This window comes from Culicoides brevitarsis, chromosome 1 (genome assembly GCF_036172545.1).
Source record: "Culicoides brevitarsis isolate CSIRO-B50_1 chromosome 1, AGI_CSIRO_Cbre_v1, whole genome shotgun sequence".
NCBI lineage: Eukaryota > Metazoa > Arthropoda > Insecta > Diptera > Ceratopogonidae > Culicoides > Culicoides brevitarsis.
The window spans coordinates 25,798,575-25,819,692 of record NC_087085.1 but is presented as its reverse complement, the minus strand read 5'-3'; the positions used below and the strand labels follow the sequence as shown (position 1 = coordinate 25,819,692).

Below are 21,118 nucleotides of genomic sequence, written 5' to 3'. Positions count from 1 at the left end.
CATAGCAAGACGAAAATAGTCTAAAAATTGAGCGGAAATCAACTTAAAGTGACACACAGAGAAATAAAATCAAGTGGAAATCGCTTCTCGTTGTGTTGAGAAACATACGGTTGATGGCACTTTTGATCTGTATCTCACATTAGCTATTTTTAGCGTGGACGAGTAGATGGATTCCGATCTTTTTCGGGAATTTCGAGGCGTTTTTGACCGGATTTTCCGAATTTTCAACCAAAGTCCTTCGAGAAAATTTATATTTCCGGCGAATTTTCTCCTTGCCGTAACACCTCATTAAAAGAATTCCCACAAAAATGTTTTAATAAAAAAAAAATCAACACACGACTCTCTCGCGCGACACACATCTATCTCATACACACACACACAGACCCATTATAATACATTAAGTGAAAACGATGAGTCTATTTTATTATTATTATATGACTTTAGTTTAGTTTGCCGGATTTTCGCGTAGAATTAAGACGCGTTTCTCGTGGATTTAATACTAAAAATAAATAAATATTTCTTATTTATTTTCTATAATTGGATAAACATATGTGTATGTTTATTTATTGTACGGCGAGTGACAAAAAAATATTTACACAGTCCATAAAATTGCTACATTTACCTGAAAAAAAATATTTAAAAAAAAAATACTTTAGAGGAAAAAGTTCAATCACCTAAGAAAAATTTAATAAAAATTGAAAAACAAATAATAAAATTTTTTTATTCATGAAAAAGTGAAAAGTCAATGAATATTAATTGAAAAAAAATCTTTTATAAGAGGTGAAAAATTCAACTTAAAAAATTTATACAAGAATTTTCGTATAAAAATAAACGTGAAAATGCATTTTAATTACGTTATTAATAAATAAAGAAATTTTTGAATTATAGAACGAGTGTGTATAAATATAAAAATATATTGCATAAAAAATATCAAAGAATTTCAAAAAAGAATTTTCGGGTGCCTCCAAGTCGACATCATTAACGAAACGATCATTTACTACGAGAAAAAAATACAAGTATATAATAATATTTGTAATTTATGCGGAATTGGCAGCAAAATATTGTTTTTGTTGTTGTTTTCAACATCATTATATACTGTTTTATATACAAAAATATACGATGAAAAATTTTAAAGGAAAAATATCAACGATCGTACAGATGTGCTAATACTTTATGTGTGTGTTATTTATAGATTAGAGATCTAAAAAGATTATAAATAGGTGTAAAAAAAACGTTGAGAGCATTCTTCACTTGAAATACTTAACATTTTTTATTGTTATTTACAAACATTTAAAAAAAAAGTGTAACGAATTCATACAAAAGCAGTACATAAATGCAAATCAATTGACCTTTTCAAGTATTCAATAAAAAAAAATCTAGACGACAGAGGAAAATAAGTACCGAGACCCATTGTGTCAGACATAAATTGGAAAATAACTGAAATTGTTGGAAATCTTTGTTCGGAAAGCCGGTACTCGACGAATTGCAATAAAGTGAACACATGTTACAAACATCAAATGTACATAAAGTGAAGAAGAAGAAAAAATGTCGTCTGCTCTGATGCCTTTAAACAACAAATGTGCATTATATTAACGTTGTGTTGTGACACGGTCGCTATGAATTATGTTTAAATGATGCAGAGATTTAATGATTCACGCAGGAATATCAATAGTTGTCATAGTAATTGTAAACGTAGCGCGATATTTATGGAAAAGAAGAAGAAAAGTTGACTTTTAACACGAAATAAAAAACAATTAAGAAACGATGAAACCACAAATCAATTTAATAAATAGACAAGCAGCAGTTGCAGCATCATTATTTATATTAATTTTAAGTATTGGAGTCGATGCAGGAAGTAGTGTCATTAAGATTAAACAAGAATCCACGACATCGCCACACACAGACGCAGACAGCAGCATTCCCGGTGTGGCAATTTACAAAAATGAGTTGCATGCCGCTCCAAAATCCGACCGACAAGAGCAACACGATCACATTTTCGGTAAAGTAAGACGTTTCAAAGGTAAATCGGTGCCTTTTCCTTCCGTTGACGATAAAGACGACGCCGACATCGACGACGAATATGTCGATATTGAAGATGAAGACATCGCAGACGATGATGACGATGACTACAATTCAGACTACCACCAAAACATTCCCCATCAAACATTTTCAAAGCCACATTACACGTCGAAGATACAAGAAACGCACGAAATTCGCATCAAACAAGGCCGAATCAAGGGACTTGTCCGTGCGATGCACCCACAATCGGGATTATCGAATGTCGATCAATTTCTCGGAATTCCGTATGCCGAAGCGCCCGTTGGTAGCAGACGCTTCATGCCACCCGGAGCACCTCCGCTGTGGCAAAATGTCAAATTAGCGACGAAATTTGCACCAGTCTGCCCGCAAAACTTGCCGAACATTAACGATCCGACAAATACGTTGTCCAAAGGGAGATACGATCAGATAAAACGTCTCTTGACTTACTTGAAGAACGAGAATGAGGATTGTCTCTATTTGAATGTCTATGTGCCATCGTGGGGTGAGTTTTTCTTATTATCGTCCTCGAGTCTGCGGGGAAATTCATTCTTCAGTCATTCAGTCTGAAAAGCGATTAATTTTGTGTTGACTCTGTTTTGTGTTCCTCAACAATCTCTTGTTGCTCGTTGCAAAGAGCTCGAGACCATAAAGAAGATTTATTGAATACCTTGGCATTAAGATCAAGTCCTATCTCTGTTCAAAATAATGAATACATCAATGTAATTGTTGTGCTACATATTTAAATGTATTTCAAATCAGAATCACAGACAATATTTCATTTTGTTTACTTCTGGGTAAATCAGTCCAACAGTCTATTATTACCAGGGACAAGAAAAATATTTTCATATTTTTTTTTTTTTTTTGTTGAATTTAAATTGATCTTATTTTACTACGAGAGAATTCGTTTTATGAAATGTGGAGTTCTTCGAGCTTAGTTTTATTGTTCATATTCCAGATTTTGGGAAATATTTGACTTAATATTAAATATCTTTATAAGATTTTAAAGAAAACTAAATCATTCTTATCAAATTTTAATCTTTTAATTTTTTTGTTTTTTTTTTATCAAAATTTTTGTCAAACCATGAATTTTGTCGAAAAAAATTGAGGAGTAAATCAGTGTTATTTAAATCTAAAAGAAATTTTTGGAATAAAAAAATCATAAAGAACAGAATATTTATTTATTTAAATTTAATAATTTTCATTAAAATCATAAATTGAAAAATAAGAAAAAGCAAGAAATGTAGAGAAAAACATCCCTTTTTAATTTTATTTAAATAAAGAAAAATTTTATATATAAATTTTATTGAAATTTAAATGAAAAAAAAATTAGATCACAAAATTATTTTTTTCAATTTCGTTTTTTCCTAAATTTTCAGTTTAAACTTGAAAATATTATAAAATAAAATGACTTTGATGGAAAAAAAATTCATTTAACATCCAAACACTTAAAAAAAATTTTAATTATTTTTATTTTCAAAAAGAAGAGCTTTTTTGATTTAATTTTATTTTTAAAACAAATATCTTTAAATTTCTCAAAATATTTTTTAACAAATTTGTAATTTTTTTTCATTTTAAAAATTTAGTTAAACATTTTAATAAATATTTCGTGTATCAATACATATTTTTTCCGTCCCTGATTAATATTTACGTATGTTGAATGAAATCAAAATAGAGAGAGAGGCAACAATCTTGTTGCCAAAGTATTTTGCTATCTTCATTATGAGCCGCAAACTGCAATGCAATGTGCTTGTGTAAATTTTCATCAATTAAACAACAAAATAGACTTGTTCATCCATATTCCCATTGTATTCAGTGTTTTTGGAATAAACGTTTGATTCTAATCTAAACATTTACGTACGCACACACAGTCGTCTAAACACATGAATAATAATCGCTTTTCATCTTTTGCACTTCATAACATCCACTGTTTATAAATTTTCCTCACCACCGAAAATTTTAATGAAATTCCCCGTACTTAGATGGTCACATGCCGCACACCAAGCTACCTGTCGTCGTTTACATCCACGGCGAGTCTTATGAATGGAATAGCGGCAATGCGTACGACGGCACGATACTGGCCAGCTACGGACAGGTCATTGTTGTTACAGTTAATTATCGCCTCGGAATTTTAGGTAAATGTTCTGTTGCGCTTACAACCATTAACAACGCAAAATGAATGTAAATGCACGGATGAAAGATTCTCCAAACATTTATTCGGCAAGAACAATGTTGAACATGAAATTTTCTCTCTCTTGTTAGGATTTCTGAAGCCGGGTTTTAGCGACCATACTGTGAGTAATTTTGGTTTGCTCGATCAAATTGCGGCCCTGCAATGGATTAAGGACAACATCGAGGCATTTGGCGGCGATAATAAAGCTGTGACGTTGATGGGTCACAGTCAAGGTGCCGCTTGCATCAATTTTTTGATGATTTCTCCCGTGGCCAAGGGATTATTTCATCGCGCAATTCTCATGTCGGGCTCAGCATTGTCGGACTGGGCTCTCACATCGAATCCGGTGTCGCCGACAGAGCAAGTAGCACGACAACTGAACTGTCCACTCGATGATGACTTGTTACTGCGATGCCTTCGACAGACGCCTGTCGAGGAGCTGATGCGCGTGAATGTTTCTACAACGAATTTCAGTACGACCTTCGGCCCAATCATCGATGGACTCGTGATTCCCAGTGCGGCACACACCATAATGGCGCAAAATCCCGATGTGTTCAGCAGGTAACGAGCAAAAATAATAATAATCATAAAATAAATACATGACATGTGTGTTTAATTAAAATATGGAAATGTAATTTTTTCCTTTTTGCTCTGCTTTTTTCAGATATGATTTGTTGTACGGAATGACGGAATTAGAATCTTACCATTCGCTGAATGCAGTTTCGCTAACATATGGCATATTAGCGAATGAGCGTGACTATACGCTCAAGTTGTACATGCAAGATCGCTTCGGGATGGGACGCGATTTAGCGTTAGCGGCAACCTTAAAGGAGTGAGTATCGCACTAAAAATGCAGATTTTTATGACGAAAAAACGTGTTTGATGCACTTTTTCCTGCATTTTACATTGAAACAGATGTCCTCGATTTTTTTTTCTTCTCTCTTGACATAAAGAGAATGTCATTAATTTCGTGCAGATTTCACAGAAAATCTTGCTTAGTGTGGTCTGTCTGTCTGTTTCTCGAGCAAAAATGTCTTCTTGTTAGTGTTATGCAGTTTCTGAACTTTTTTTTTCAATTTTCTTTTTTTTTTTTCTTGAAGATATAACGATATTTACTCGGATGATCCAACGAAAGCCATTGCGGAAGAGCATCGTGATACTTTGCTTGAAATATTATCTGATGCACGAGTAACAGCGCCATTAGTTCAAACAGGCTTGTATTTGTCAAAGGTAAATCCGAGATGCTATATGTATGTTTTTTCTCACAACACGGAAGGTGGCGAATATGCACGTGTAAGTATTTATAATCCTCTAAATATTTTTTCCATGCTCTGCATTTTTTCGAAACAAAATCCTCTTTTTTTAACGCGTTTCAATTTTTATTTTGTAAAAAATGCGGGTATGTACTGGTGATTTTGTCTGTCGATTAGTTTTCCTCAATGAAATCTCATAAAAAATTGTCTAAAATTTTGTAAAAACCCGGAAAGTCATCGAAAAATTTTAAGATTTTTGAAAACTTTAAAATTTTCCTGGAATATCATGAAAATAGTTGTTAGAACGTTAAGATTTGTCGGAAAATTCGTCAAAAATTGAAAAATATATAAACAAATGATACTTCTTTCAATAAATCTTTTAAATTTTCTATTTTTAGATATCACAAAGTATCGCAGGGGAAGAGTTACCGTACGTATTTGGAGCCCCCTTGGGGTTCATGAGCACCTTCCAGCCGTACTTTAATTCGCAAGAACGCTTGTACTCCGAGGCAATCATGAAATACTGGACAAATTTCGCGAAAACGGGCAATCCAAAGGCACCGTGGCGCGACAACTTTTTAAATATGGAACCGCAAGATTGGCGGCACTACGATGTCGATTGGCCCGAATTTAATCCAATTAATCAAAGTTATCTGCATTTGGGCATAACGCCAATCGTAAGTCATCGTTACCGTTACAAATATATGCGCTTTTGGAATCACGAATTGCCGATCGAGTATAATAAGCAGTTGCAATTAGCACCACCGCCATCGCCGCCATTAGTGCATCCAAAGGTACTTCCGCCTCCATTTATTGACTTTACGACGAAATATCCGCCGGTGGTGGTGCGGAGACCTACTGTAGGTGGTAGCGGCAACATAAATGAAGGTCAAATGAACTATTTTGCGCCGAAGACACGAAGACCCTTGAAGCACGACGATCCCTTTCGTGCGTTACATGAGAAATTGAATAATGTGGATGCGCCTGTGGATGAACCCGTTATTATGAATTCGCCATCTGGCATCGATTCCCACCATCCGAGAGGCGAATTCATTGGCGGCAAAGAGGAAATCATTGAAACGCATGACATATTAAAGTCGGAATCAACATTGACGATGTTAATTGGCATCGTTTTGCTATTTCTCGTATTTAATATTTTCGTTATAATCGGCTTTTTTGTGCGACGTCAAATCACTAAGCGGAATCTGAATCGTAAATACAGCCAGAACATGTTTGACGCAATGACGGACGAAAAAAGGTCAAAGTATAATGAAACGGATGATAGCTACATTATGGATATAATTCGTCGTAATGAGAGTAACACATATGAGGCGATAAAAGCTAATCGCTTATCAAATGGCAAGGGATTTATCCTCAGTCGTCAATTGAGCTCGAGCACAGTGGATGCCCATACGAAAGTAACGGACTGGATATCGCAGGACATGACGACGTGCAGTTCAATCGGATCGAAAAACAGCAATCAAACGCAAGAAGAGCACCATTTGAAGCCGGAAAAAGTGAGTGTGTCCGTTGATGCAACACCAGCTGGTCGTGGCGGAAGTGTCTTGCGACAAGAGCCAATTGAGCTAATTAAATCGCGGAACAGCGATTATGGTTTTGCCAAGGACGTCATAATTTGTCAAGAAGCTGAAGTAGATCCAACTCAATTAGAAGCAGCTCCCTTACGTTTCGAAACTCCGCCATCGGACGACAACGAAACCGTAACAAGTTTCATTAACGACATCAATGTCACGTCACGCGACGACGATACCGCGCCACGAACACCCCTCACACCCGAAGAAGCGTTGCTTGGCATCCAGCGACGTAATTTCCCCAAAGTATTACCGGATTATCTGCCAGACGTCGACACCATTGATTCCTACGACGAAAATCCCGACAAATCCTATAAACGTCTCTCGCTACCGCCACAGTATTTCTTGATGCCGCAGTCTCCCGTCAACAAGGATTTCAACAAGATACCGCCCGCTCCACCTCCTCGTATCTCATCCACGCTGGGCCGACGACCATCGAAGCACAACAACAGAACAAGCACATTCATGACGTCACCCATTAAATTTGCGGACGAGCCTCCAGTTTTCACGGAGCCACCGACGCAAGTGAATACGATAAATGTGGGGCCGCTCGTGCCGAAACACAGCAAACCAGAAGCCATTTACATGTCCATGCGACGAATGAATTCCATTCAGGAGAATCAAAAAACTCGATTGAATTTTGACGAGTGCGAAAATAAAGAAGTGCCAGACCAAGAAATCGCCCCGGTAGTGCAACAGGAAAAGGTGAATGGTCTAACAAGGCAAAATTCCAGCAATTCGGATTCGTCAACAGGCACGTCTTCCAGCACAGGAACAATAAAGAAAATAAAGTAAGAGAGAAAGATTGAAAAACAAAAAAATAATATTTATATTTACGTAGAGACTTTTTCATATTTTCAACTGAATTAGAATTAAAAGAGATTTAAAGAGTTAATCCAGAGTACTTAACCATATATTACATATTTACTTTAAACATGAAAACTAAAAGCAAGATAAGACTTGATGTAATTTAATTGTTAGTATGTACCTAGTATCATTATTATGTATGAAAGGTAGAAAAAAATAAACACAGAGTGTAAAATTTTTATTATTATTTTCTTTTTGTATTAGAAATGCAAATAAAATCCGTATGTTTTTTGGAATTATCCTTATTCTATTATTTTATTTGGATCTCTCAAAATTTATTTCCTTTGTTTTTTGAAAAATAGAATCCTATTAAAGAAAAACAAAACTTAAAATTACTATTATTGCGGGTATTTACACATTTTTCATTGTCTTTGCACATGACCATTTATTCTCATGTAAGTCATCTAAATTTCCTATGGAATTTCTACTAAAAACTTAAGTTTTCGGTATATTTTAACTTTTGTCAAAACAAAAATATTTGAAGTGTTTTTTTAAATATAAATAATAAGGAAGATATCGTTAGAATGTTTAAAAAATTGAAACAAATCTAAAAACATTTTTTTTTTTTGAAAAATAGTCTTATTTTTGAAATTTTTGTCAAGGTATAAAATTTAGTATAATAATCAAAATATTTTATTAAAAAATTTTTTTTTTGAATCTCTGGATTTTGATGGTAATTCAAATTTTGATTGAATTTTTTTTTTTCAAAAGTCATTTTTTTTTTTTTTTTTTGTGAAAATTCATCAATTTTGTAAAGAAAAATATTCATTCCTCTTAATTTTATTTTAATGATTATGTTCAAGAGTATGCAAAATATTAAGAAAAAATTTCCGATATCTTAGGATTTAAAATCCCGTAAAACTCTAACAATTTTTTTGAAATCATGAGAAAAATATGAGATATGAAAATATGATAAATCCAAATTTGGGAAATCATTAAATTTTTTATTTTATTTATTTTTTATTAAAAATTTGATTTTCAACTTCCTTTCTAATTTTCGTAAGGCCTCAAGGTTCTTCATTATAAACACATATTAGTGAATTCAATATTTTTTTTTCTCTAAATTTAGCCTGAAATAAAGAAATTTTTCAAATTACGGAAAATTTTAGCCCCTCTCCGTGTCCGCCAATGGAAATAACGGTAAACAGACCCGATGCACAACCTTATATATTTTAATTGTCGCCTGGGTCATATTATCACTTTCATTCGTCTCGCAAGTACTGTGTTCCAACGATTCCGAGTTTGTTGTTCGCCGGATCACAGTACCCATGAGTCGAATGAAAGTGATAAATCCGAATTGGCAGAATGGCAATTAAATTCGTAAACATTTGACAAGAAAACATTTGGACTTAAATTTAATTTATCACGAAAAAACAGAGTGTTTGCTGTAAATAAGTAGTTTTAATCTAGCTCATACTGACAAAGTGACAACCTTACGGAAGATACAAGTGGCGAACGTGTCCAGAAATTGCAGCAATCCACAAAAGCTGCAACATTAAGTAAGGAGGAAAAAAAATATTTCATCGGTCTGGTGTCTCGCGATAAAAGTGAGTTTTTATCATGCAAAGTCTTGCTGCAACTCGCACAAGCACCGGATGCGTGCTCAAACTTGCAATTTGCACGATTTTAATCTATTTTTTTCGCTTTTCGTTGCAGGAACGATAAGAATACCTTTTTTCACGAAAAAATTTTCGTAAAGGTGTCTGTGTGTTATATGCAAACGCCATACACCACGGAAAAGATGAAAGTGTCTGTGCTGGCATGTTAGTATCGTATCACTCGCATAATTATGGGCATTGAAGAAGTATGTTGTGACACAAAATATATGCAAAGTGAAATACTTTGTAGAACGAATTGAAGAGTAGTTTTTTGTTGTTTTTGCACACTTGTTTCGTTAAAGGCCGCGCGCGAACGGGGAAAAAGTGAGAAAAGTGATAAAAAGTTTCCTTTGTTCGAATTTACAGAAGAGAAAAAAAAAGTCACAAATAAACAATAAAAATATAAATAGACATGAAGACAAGAGTGATACCAGCGACATTTGCCTGGTTGCTGCTACTCGGCACGACTTTCGCCTTTTTCTACTATCCGTGTCACTATTACATGAATCATCACAAGTGGGTTCCGGCCCTCCAGGGTCTCATCACATTTTTCGTCATTGCGAACTTTACACTCGCCACTTTCATGGATCCCGGTGTCATTCCGAAAGGTAAGGCTATCCGTTGCTCATATCGTTACGCCGTAATGACATTAATAAAATTATTATCGCAGCGCCGCCGGATGAAGATAAGGAGGATGAGTTTCGTGCTCCGTTGTACAAGAATGCGGAAATTAATGGAATTACGGTGCGAATGAAGTGGTGTATCACATGCAAATTTTATCGGCCGCCTCGCTGTTCGCACTGTTCCGTGTGTAATCACTGCATCGATACCTTTGACCATCACTGTCCGTGTAAGTGTGACCTTGAATCAAATATTAATCCTCTCTACTTGTAACCTTTCTACCAATTCCATCAATTATTCATAATCGGAATAAAACTTTATCTATTTCCTTTATTTTTATTTTTCCACGAATTCTATAAAAAAAAAACAAAACAGGGGTCAACAATTGTATCGGACGTCGAAATTACCGTTTCTTTTTCTTCTTTTTGATGTCATTGTCGATTCATATGCTGAGCATCTTCACCCTTTCCCTCATCTTTGTGCTCAAGAACAAGACCAAGTTGGCACAAGTTGATTGCATCGTCGCCATGCTCCTGATGGCGATTGTCATTCTGCTGGCGATTCCCATATTTGGCCTAACGGGATTCCATATGGTGCTCGTGTCACGAGGACGTACGACGAACGAGCAAGTCACGGGTAAATTCAAAGGAGGCTACAATCCCTTTTCGCGGGGTTGCTGGAACAATTGTTGCTATGCCCAGTGCGGGCCGCAATATCCGAGCTTAATGAAGCCGCAAAAGTATGTGGTGAAACAGACGTCACGGGGTAGCGGCGATCCGCCAATTAGTACGATATTGCCGCCGCAGCAAGACATGAATAATCGGCATGTGGTTGGAATGATGCAGAATCAGGTAAGTTTTTTTTTAAATTTTTTGAATTTCGAAAATAAGGTTTAAAAATTTTTTATAATTAAGTTTTCATTTTTTTAAATTTTTGCTTCTCCTATTATTTTTTCTTTTTTAAGTCTCCAAAAAAAATCAAATGGGACAAAAAATTATTGTTTTGACTTTTTTTAAAAAAATATTCAAAGTTTGTTGAGCTTTCTGAAACTTTTAAAAATTTAAAGTTTTTAAAAAAATTATATTTCAATCAATTTTTTTTAAATTAATTTTCTCCAAAACTAATTTTTTACAAATTTATTAATTTTTAAAAATTAAAATAACAAAACAAAATATAAGTGATTTGTAGTAAAAATATAAATGAACGGTAAAAAATTATTTAATTTGAATGTAGGATTTAAAAAATTTAGCAAAAATCGCTAAGAAAAAACAAAAAAAAAACACTTTTTGGCATTTTTCTAAAAACTTTTTCAGTCCCACTCGTTTTTTTTATTTTTAAAACCAACTCAAAATTAATTTATTTTTTTTTTTAAATTTTAGATGCAACCAAATTCGTCGGTAAAGACTTACACAGATCAGGGTAATGGCATTCGTCAGGCTGGCCTAACACATTACAGCAAGTTATCACCTGGTCGCGAGTACTCCGATAACGACATGGAATTGCAGGCAAGTCAGAGTCAGGATTGCGAACCAACACCTCCCCTGCAACGTCACGGTTCCAAAAGTAACTTTTATCTTCCCTCCATGGATGCCAACAATGGAGAAGATTCGCCGCGCACCCAGCAGCAACAGCAACAACAGCAATTCCAAATGAAAATGTATCCGCGCCACAGCCCATATCCCAAACATCGTCAAATGGACGGCTCTGGACGCACGTATACGCCAGACACGTTGTCTCCCGAACAGCTGCCAATGATTAGCACGACATCCAATTCGCAGGGAACGCGAACCGTTCTCTCGAATGCGACGCCAACGATGCAGCAGCGCATCAAAGCGCTCGGCATCGCCACTCCAATTGCCATTTCTAGTCCGATAAGACGCTCGAATCCCGGTACGCCGACGCAACCACGTCGACCCGACTTCATTCAAGTGCAAATGATGAATCAACAGCAGCCCGGCAACACGTATTACAACATCCATCAAGTCAGCGACGGCAATCCCGGCGTCTCGTACATGCCAACGACGTCGCAAGCCCAGCAAATGTACCATCATCAATTGCAGCAGCAGCAGCAACAACAACAACAGCAGCAGCCTTACGACTCGAATGGCATGATGTATCACCAAGCGGGTGTCGATTCGCGTCGATATCTGTCCGAAGGCGAGCTGCTGCGACAAAATAACGAACTTTCGTACGCACGTACGAACAACACGTCCGACAACATCCGCGAACTCGCTGGCAGTCCGCAAAAGGGCGTCTATGTGTGGAAAAATACATCACCCAATTACAACGCGAACGATTATCCTCAGATAGCATCACAAATGCAGCAACAGCAGCAGCAGCAATCGCAACAGAATCCGCAACAACAACTTAGAAATATGACAGTAACTAGTAATAATTCGATACCACCAGTGTTACAGCGCTTTATGACACAAGCAGCCAGTCATCAATCGTCGATAGACAGCGACAACGGATCATCACAGCAACAGCAGCAACAAATTTCCTCGATCGGTGGCGGTGCCAATAACGGAACGGGGGCAGCGGCGGGCTCCTATCATCCCGCATTGCGAGGTGGCGTGCAAGTTTTTCCGCCAGCCATTGCTGCGGGATCGCCGCAAATTAAGCGAAAACCGCAGAACATCCGGCCAATGTCCTTTGTGCGTGCCCTCGAAATGAGCGACTCCATCGAAATGGTCCAGCAGAACAATGCCGCCAACAATGGACAAGGATCGTCGTCACAGAACACACAAGGGGGTAATACTTTCATTTAAATTTTTATTATTTTTCGTTCTTTCATTTCGTCATTTTGAACATTTTACACCTCATTTTGATATCATTTGCGTGCATGACAAGTATAATTAAATTAATTTCTTTTTTTCTCTTTTTTTATGTTTCTTCTTTTGATACAAACATTATTTATTTACAACAACAACAACTACAACGACTACAACAACAAACACACACAAATAAAAAAAATAACGAAAAAGGTCCACAAAACAGTAGCAATCGACAAAATGCTACTACAACGCCAGACCGAACAAGCATTTACGATGTAAATTATGAGATTTCCGTATAAGGTTAAAGAAAATCGTTTTCCAACATTTTTTTTTATAAATACGTAACATAAATTGTTTAAAATTCAAATCACACAACAGAGAATAACCGTATAAATAACGATAAAAAAAAGAAAAAGTGTAATAGAAATAATAAAAAATTCCTGACAATTCACAAAAGTTCGCCCAGGTATTATTTTATATGTATAGTATATATATATAAATATTGTAAATGTATTATATTGTTGTTTTTTCGATCATTTATTATCAAATGAAAGCAAAGAAAATCAACCAGTAACCTCCTTACACAGAAAATATATCAATAGTTCTCAAAAAACACATTTTAAGGGAAAACTAGTTAAAAAATATCATAAAATATAATGTTCGACATGAGAATGAGATCTGATGAATGGAAAAATGGAATTGTGACTGACTCTAAATTTTGCATCGTTTTTCTTTTCGCAGTTTTATCTTTAAATAACTGTCAACAAAGAAAATTACGAGCAATTTCTCTTCAGGTCTTACGATTACTACTAACAAACTTTTTAAAGCGAATAAAATTAAAAACTTTTGTACATAAATTTAAAAAAAAAAACAAAAAATGTGAACGTTGACGCACGTTTATTAATTTGGCTTTCTAATCTTTTGTTAATGTTTTTATATTTAAAAAAAAATGTTTTGTGGTTCTGACTGTTATTTTTAAAAAATTATTTAAATATTTTTGGCTTCTTCGTACTAAATTATAAGCTTATATTTATATTGTTTTTTGTCTTTAAGCCGCTTCAAAAAAAAAAAATTTTTTAACCTTTTTTACCATTTTATGTTATTTATTTGTAATTATCAAAATTTAAATATTTCTAATTTTCTGCTCTAAAATTACTTATTTTTTAAAAATTCAAATTTTTAGAAATTATTTTCGAAACTTCTGAAATTAAAAAATAAAATAAAAAATTTTCAATTTTAAAAACAAAAAAATATAAAAAACAATCAAAATTTGTTTTGAAAATAGCTATTTAAGTGAAGGAGTATTTCAAAACATATTTTTAAATTATTTTGTTCATTCCGATATTTTTTTTTTTCAAAATTTGAAAATAAATTTGAAGCGGCCTTTAATTTTTAAAATTAGCATTATTCGTGAGTATGTATGAAAAAAGCATTGTGTGCTCACTGTTATCACAGATATTAACATACAACATAAATTTTAAGGCAAGGCGAATATGATTTGCATGTGATACTAATAATTATTTTTATTTAAAACATTTTTTGTTTAAGTTTAACATTATTTCTAAATGATAAAATGGAATTGGGAATGCATAAAAATTTAATTTTAATTATTTTCAAAATTTGTGTCATCATTTTACTAACTAACCCACTGGAAACCACAAAACAGTTGTTGAGTAATTTTATATAGGAAGAATTTTTGTTGTTAATTGTGATGATGATTCACTGTATATGTAATAATTAATAATAAAATAATTAATTAAAAACGCGTAATATTTGTTATGTATTTTATTAGAAACTTAATTAAATTTAAAAACTAATCATGAAATGGCGTGTCAAATAGTAAAAAATTCTTTTCTCGAGAAATCTTCTCTTTATTTTCTTTTTCTAAAAAAAAAAACTACATAAAATTAGGAAAGAATAACTTATGAAGGATGAAATATTTAAAACTAACTAATTAAAATAGAGAGAAAGAAAGATTGACAAAAGAATTGATTTTAGTAAATTTATAAAAAAAACATTTAAAAAAACAATCAAAACGTTTCCTGTAACATTTTTTTAAATTAAAATTATTTTTTAAAATTAAAATAAATACGATCGAACAACAATGAAATTGGATCCGATATTAAAAATAAATAACGAAAAAAATTAACACACACAAAAATATTTAGATGTAATAACTGACATGAGGATAAGAATTAGACTTAATGATTGTAAGAATAAAATAATACAAAAAAACCCTTTTTAATTATATTATCATATAAAATATTATGAAAATTAATAAATTTTGTACCCAAGAAATGAAAAAAAAAATCTAGTTTTTAGATAGAATGAATATTTAAAAGAAAAAAACTGTAGGCGTATAAAACAAAATTGTATAAAAAAAACTCCTTAAATTTTAGTCCAAACCAATTACTGAACCAGCAGCGCTAAATTTTTCACACATAACAAACACTCACATCAAACATTTTTCTCACCTTTTTATCTATTCGATGTAACATTTCACCTGCAAAAAAATCTGAAGAGCCTTTTTAGAGATAAATAAAAATCATTACAGATTCGGAAAAATGTCCATTTTTTTTAAATCACAAAAAAAATCCCTTAAAATGAAATACGAAAAAAAAATATTGCTCGATTCAACCAAAATATAGTTAAAAAAAAAAGAATCAGTCATGTGTGAAATGAATGTATTAAAAAAATAATAAAATTAAATTATTAAGAAGAAAAAATAAGAACAAATTATTATTAATAAAAATATAAAAAAAATACTAAAATTTTTAGATTTTTTTCTTACATTGTAAGTTTTAAAAAATTTTACTTTGTAAGTATTTTTAAAACAAACAATTTTTTTAAATTTTTCTGAAAAAACTTATCAATATTATCGTCTTTATTGTATTTTTTCATTCTTATCTCTATTATTTGGGTAGCTATCTACAATTTCAGGCATTTTAACAGTCTATCTATCGTCTAATAAAAATATATATTTTTTTTATATGTCATTTTGATATAATTTTCTCTCAATTTATAACTATTTCTAAAGTTTAAAAACCTAAACTCCACTTTTTGAAAATCGAAAAATAAAATTTCAATTCTACTTTTTATTTTTTATCAAATCTATGAATTTCTAGATAGTCTTAATGATGTTTGTGCTTTCGTATCGTTTAATCTGCATTCGTCGGAACTCATTTCGTTTTACTATTTTCTTACATTTTACTTTATTTTCGTAATTTTAGGTATAAAAATTATATCACATGAAATGAGTTTCGAGCTCGTCTTTGTATGTATTCGTAATCTAACTTAAAATCTCAGTCAGAAAATTACTAAAACTTAAAATTGGGACTATAAATGGCAACAACTGTTCTAAAATAACGTTATTTTATGGTTAAAACGGTGGTGGAGAAAAAAAATCACAAAAAAATAATCATGATGAGGTAAAATATTAAAAAATTATGAACTAAGAAGAAAATCATTTGCTAGTTATCACTATAAATATCTCGCATAGCAATAATAGGCTCTCTGTTAAATGAGGGACTCTTTGTAATTTTCAGCGAGATTTCCAATGGGTTCGCCCAGTTGAATTGTTTGACCGGTTGTGAGGTTAAACTTGAAGTTTTTCGGTGCCTCAAAAATCATGACGACTGTGCTGCCCATGTTGAACTGTCCGAGTAACTCGCCCTTGTTGAGCTGAATTTCTTTGGTAAGTTTGAGTTCGTCAAAGTTCTTGTACTTGTCCTTGCCGGGCTTGATGCCGAGCCAGCGATTCGTTTTTAATTCCTCATCGATATAGATTTGGACAGAACCAACATTTGTTGCACCTGAAACGAAAAAAAATTATTTGAATCATGTCTCTAGAGTAAATATTTTGGTTTCGCGTGTGAGTGTGGTTGGCAGTTTTTTTTTTTCAAATGAAAACAAGTTATGAAAGTCAAGGCATGTGTGAATTCTTGAAATTTCTTGGAATTAAAGCTGGATTTGTCAAATTAATTAATTACATTCATTGCAAAATAAATGTTTTTTCTCGTTTGTTTCCGAAATGTAAAGTTAAGAAAATAAAATCAAATTTAAATTTAAAAATTAAATTATATTTTTGCAAAATTATAAAAAATAAATGTTTGCGAGATTTTCATATTTTTTTATTTTAATTTTAAAAGATTTTTTTTAAAAATAAAAGTTTTAATAAATTGATAAAATTTTAATATTTAAAAAAAATACTTTTTTGTTCAAAAACTTTTCTGATTTTTTGTTCAAATTTTTCAATGAACAAATAAAAATTTATAATTTTTAAAGACAATTTTCATTAGTCATATTTTATCTAATTTTTTTTTAAAACTTTTATTTAATAATTTTTTTGAGAATTTCATATCAAAAATTTTGGACAATATTTTTTATTTGGAACGGCCTAGACTCAACGTCATCAAATGCATCGAAAGTTTTACGGAAGCGATTACAAAAGTTCTTATCAGTAAAATTCAATTCTGATAAGACTTGTTTGAATTTGATAAGAATGTTGCATTTATTTTAAAAAGTTAAATTGTGTAAAAAGCCGGTTTTCAAAGTCCAAAAATAGAGAACGTGCAACATTTTTTTTACCTGACAAAAAATATTAATTGTACAAGAAATTACGATGCAACTCGTTTTTGTACCTGTTTTTCGGATTTTTCTGGATTTCATAAACGTGTTTAGCACAAAATAAAAATCGAAAATGCCAGATAACACGGAATGGCCTGATGTGTACCACCAGGTGGTGCATCAACGGCTGCCTTATCAAACTGAATCACATTTTTCACAACGCAATATGAGATGATGTCGCAATGAAATTTGAACATCCGGGTACTTATCACTGAATAATTTTTAAAAAAACGAAAGGTCACTCACCAACTGCGGTAAAACTGAAGAAGCCGTGCTTCCATTTGCCAGTGTAGACAACACGTTCGTTCAAACAAAAGAGTCCGGGCACCCATTTGGCAATTTTGGGACTGACTGAGAGAAGTTCGCCTGCGAAATGACGTCGCAATTCCGGTTGCCACACGGAAGGTGAATGGAAGCGATGATAATCACCGGGAGCTAGATATATTATACATTGATACAATGCTGTATCCTCCTAAAAAGTACAAAAAAATTTTAGCAGCTGTTAAAATTATTATTTTTAATGAAAAAACTTACTTTATTGGCACTTAATTTAAGACTATCTACATAATTCAATTTTTCGGAGGAGTTCCATCGAGGACCCAGAAAATCCTCGAGGTTATAATTGACACCTTTCACCTAAAATAAATAAAATTTTAATCAAAAATCCGTCAAATTTCGTTCAAAAAGCAACTTACTTGTTCAATTTGTTCATTTGTCGCTGAACCAAAATGTAAAACACGACCATCGCAAGGAGAAACTATGCTACTGATAGGATCAATAATTCGTACGTCATCTCTAAGGGATCTGGTAAAAAATTCAGCTAAGCTTCTATAACTCCTAAACAGCAAAAAAGGAAGAAAAATGCAAAAAAAAAGAAATAAATTAGAAAACAATTGAGAAAAGTTTTTAACAGAAAAAAGTAAAAGCATTCCTTAACCAACAGAATGTAAGCAACATTGTTAGTTAATAAGCAGCGAAAGTAAGGCACGTGTTTGACGAAAAGCTTTGCGTCACATTAAAAGTCTACTTAACACACGAACGTTATTATTAATTTTTTTAGCAAACAAGGCAAGGCGAATGAATTTAATATTTTCGTCTTTGATGATTTCAGAGCAAAAAAAATATTTTCGAAAAATTGAAAAAAATAAATTTAATCGCCTTAATTTTTTTTCCCAGAATTTTGAACCGAAACCAAAATGATAAAGCGTAGGACATTAAACAAGGAGCTTTTTGTTACCAATTCAAAAGAAAAAACTTGAAAATATCTTACGTCGGTTGCCAATCTATTAATTCAATTCAAAAAATTTGATCAATTTATGAAAAAAATTGTTCGTTACTCGATGCACAGCAAGAGAAAATGATTCAATTCACATGCTAGTGCACCATGTCAAACGATTTTAATTGAATTAAATATCAAGTTTCCAGCAATTTTTCTTTTCTTTTTATTTTTTGTGTTTTTTTTTGTACCAAAAGAGTTGTAAAAAATCAGAAAAAATCGAATTTCACTTACTTGTAATCCGTAACAGCTGCTTCGTGAATTTTGACGCCAAATGTGGTAGAGTAAAGGCCATAAACTATTGGGCGACACGGCTTTGGGACACGACAATCCGCGAGCCATCCCCAGCATCGACTAACCATTCTCAAGGGTAACGATCGGTAAACATTCATCTATGAAAAAAAATTATGAAGTTTTGAAGTTGGAAGATTTTAAAAAGGCCTCGACAGGAATTCTAGATAAAAATCGCAAGATCAAAAAATGATCTGAATTTTTTTAAATTTTTTTTCTGAATTTTCAACACTATATTAGACAGGGGGAAAAATTAAAAATTATATTTAAATATTAAAACCTTTGGGCAAATAAATAAAAAATTATTCAAACCAAAAAATTCTTAAAAATATTATATTTGCTAATTTAAAAAAATTATTTGTTTTGATTGACTTTTGATCTAAATTAATTTAAAAATTTAAGATCATTTCAAAAAAAAAATCAGTACTAAAATTTTTTGATTGATAAAATTAAAAAAAAAATCTTCGGTTATGTTTTGATTTTCATCTAGAATTCTGGGCCTTATGAGAAGTGCGGGGCTTACCTGCCATTGTGTCGCCGTACGCGGCAGACCTTTCTTGTCCATTTCGCGATTATGCAAGTGCCACTGTGCCGCCGCAATAAGACAAAAGCCCAATGGGGTCCATCGCAAGAGAACGCCACTCCATGTGAACCATCCGCCAGCTATTATCCACCAATCCAAAACAGATAATAAGGTCCAACCCGCACCAGCTTTCTTAAGCCATTTTTTCTTATATAATTTACCTTTAGAGTGTTTGTGATGGTGCTGATGATGATGGTGATCCCCACTCGACGACTTGTTCGCATTGACTAGGCCGCCGCCTTGTGTGTCTTGGATGCTCTTTTGGCTACTGCGTCTGCCTGTACCTACAGCTCGTGACACAATATTCCACTTGGAGCTCCACTGATGTGAGATAGGACGAAAATTTCCGACCTTTTGTATACTGAAACACGAAAAAAAAAAATCCGTTTCCTATCAGCACATTTTCTTATCATCACTCTGTGTGAGTAAATATTTGGAGTTCAATCACTCGAGTCCATTCGTTGCACTTTCATTCAAAATTCACATCACACACTTAACGATGACCTTGACCATAATTGTAATTTATTTACTACACAAAAAAAAAATAATAACAAACCGCGAACCTCGTAAAATCGTACAATGACTTCCTAGCCCGTATTTTTTTAATCAAATTTAATCAAATGTCTCTTTATGTGTCACCAATTTATGTTAATTTCAATGTTTATTTCGCTTTTTTTTTCTAGTAATTTATAGGTACAAATGTTCTGTGAAACACTTGTTTCACCAACAGTTGAACATATACTAAAACGGCCAGTTATCGGAAAATTATGAAAAGCTCACAAAGCACTCGCCAAGGCATGTGAAAAGTGCGTCATTAAAAATTTATCTTCGACTTGGCACTCGGTACTCTATGGAGCACGTGTCCTCCTTAAGCCGTAACACCTAATTTAATTAACGTCGAGAGAGCATCCATTCACAAAATTCCGTCGTTTGTCCAGTCGCTGAGCAGAAGGCGAGCGAGCAGCAGACAACAAAAAAACCAAAACAAAGAACTTCGAGGCGTGGAACTCCAATTAATTTCTCGCATTTTCTCACACAAAATACTCACAATCGTGCTTTTGGTAATGAATACACCGCCATTGTTGCACTTCTGACCACTTTCTGATGCGAAATTTGTTGCTAAATCGTCTGTTTTGGAAAAATAAATCGTAATTTCTAGAGACAATGATGAAAGGCGTCCGATTCCCGCGACCTGCAAAATAAGACTGATTTCGTTTTCATTCCGTTTTTGTGATTTGTCTCATTTTCTATGAATTTTTGGGAATTGGAACGATTTAGGGTTGCCAATTGTTCATTATTTTTTTTTTAATTTCGAAATTAAAAGTTTCAAAAAAAAAAATTAAGAAATCAATTACATTGTTTTTTTTTTAATTTAAATGCTCAAATTTAAAAAAAATTAGAATTATTTATTTTCGTAAATTTTAATT

General features: G+C 33.0%; 2 protein-coding genes across 3 annotated transcripts; one reads left to right on the top strand and one right to left on the bottom strand.

Annotated features, from left to right (window-relative positions):
* The first annotated feature begins 1,764 nt into the window (after positions 1 to 1,764).
* On the top strand, positions 1,765 to 13,727 carry LOC134837513 (uncharacterized). The gene is made up of 11 exons (XM_063852895.1): positions 1,765 to 2,569; positions 4,020 to 4,172; positions 4,300 to 4,771; positions 4,875 to 5,042; positions 5,311 to 5,503; positions 5,862 to 7,809; positions 9,931 to 10,128; positions 10,191 to 10,370; positions 10,517 to 10,992; positions 11,521 to 12,892; positions 13,126 to 13,727. Exons 1-11 carry the CDS (start codon positions 1,765 to 1,767, stop codon positions 13,212 to 13,214), a joined length of 6,054 nt encoding a protein of 2,017 aa, XP_063708965.1. The 3' UTR covers positions 13,215 to 13,727.
* Positions 13,728 to 15,777: 2,050 nt separating this feature from the next.
* On the bottom strand, positions 15,778 to 20,877 carry LOC134838003 (phosphatidylserine decarboxylase proenzyme, mitochondrial). Of its 2 annotated transcripts, XM_063853435.1 has the most exons (8): positions 20,740 to 20,877; positions 19,853 to 20,052; positions 19,632 to 19,771; positions 19,052 to 19,209; positions 18,237 to 18,378; positions 18,076 to 18,177; positions 17,788 to 18,013; positions 15,778 to 16,727 (listed from the first exon to the last, which is right to left on the bottom strand). In XM_063853435.1, exons 1-8 carry the CDS (start codon positions 20,769 to 20,771, stop codon positions 16,432 to 16,434), a joined length of 1,296 nt encoding a protein of 431 aa, XP_063709505.1. In that variant the 5' UTR covers positions 20,772 to 20,877; the 3' UTR covers positions 15,778 to 16,431. The 2 variants fall into 2 exon arrangements, with proteins under 2 accessions (XP_063709505.1, XP_063709504.1); XM_063853434.1 differs by having other exon boundaries at positions 19,632 to 20,052.
* Positions 20,878 to 21,118: the final 241 nt, after the last annotated feature.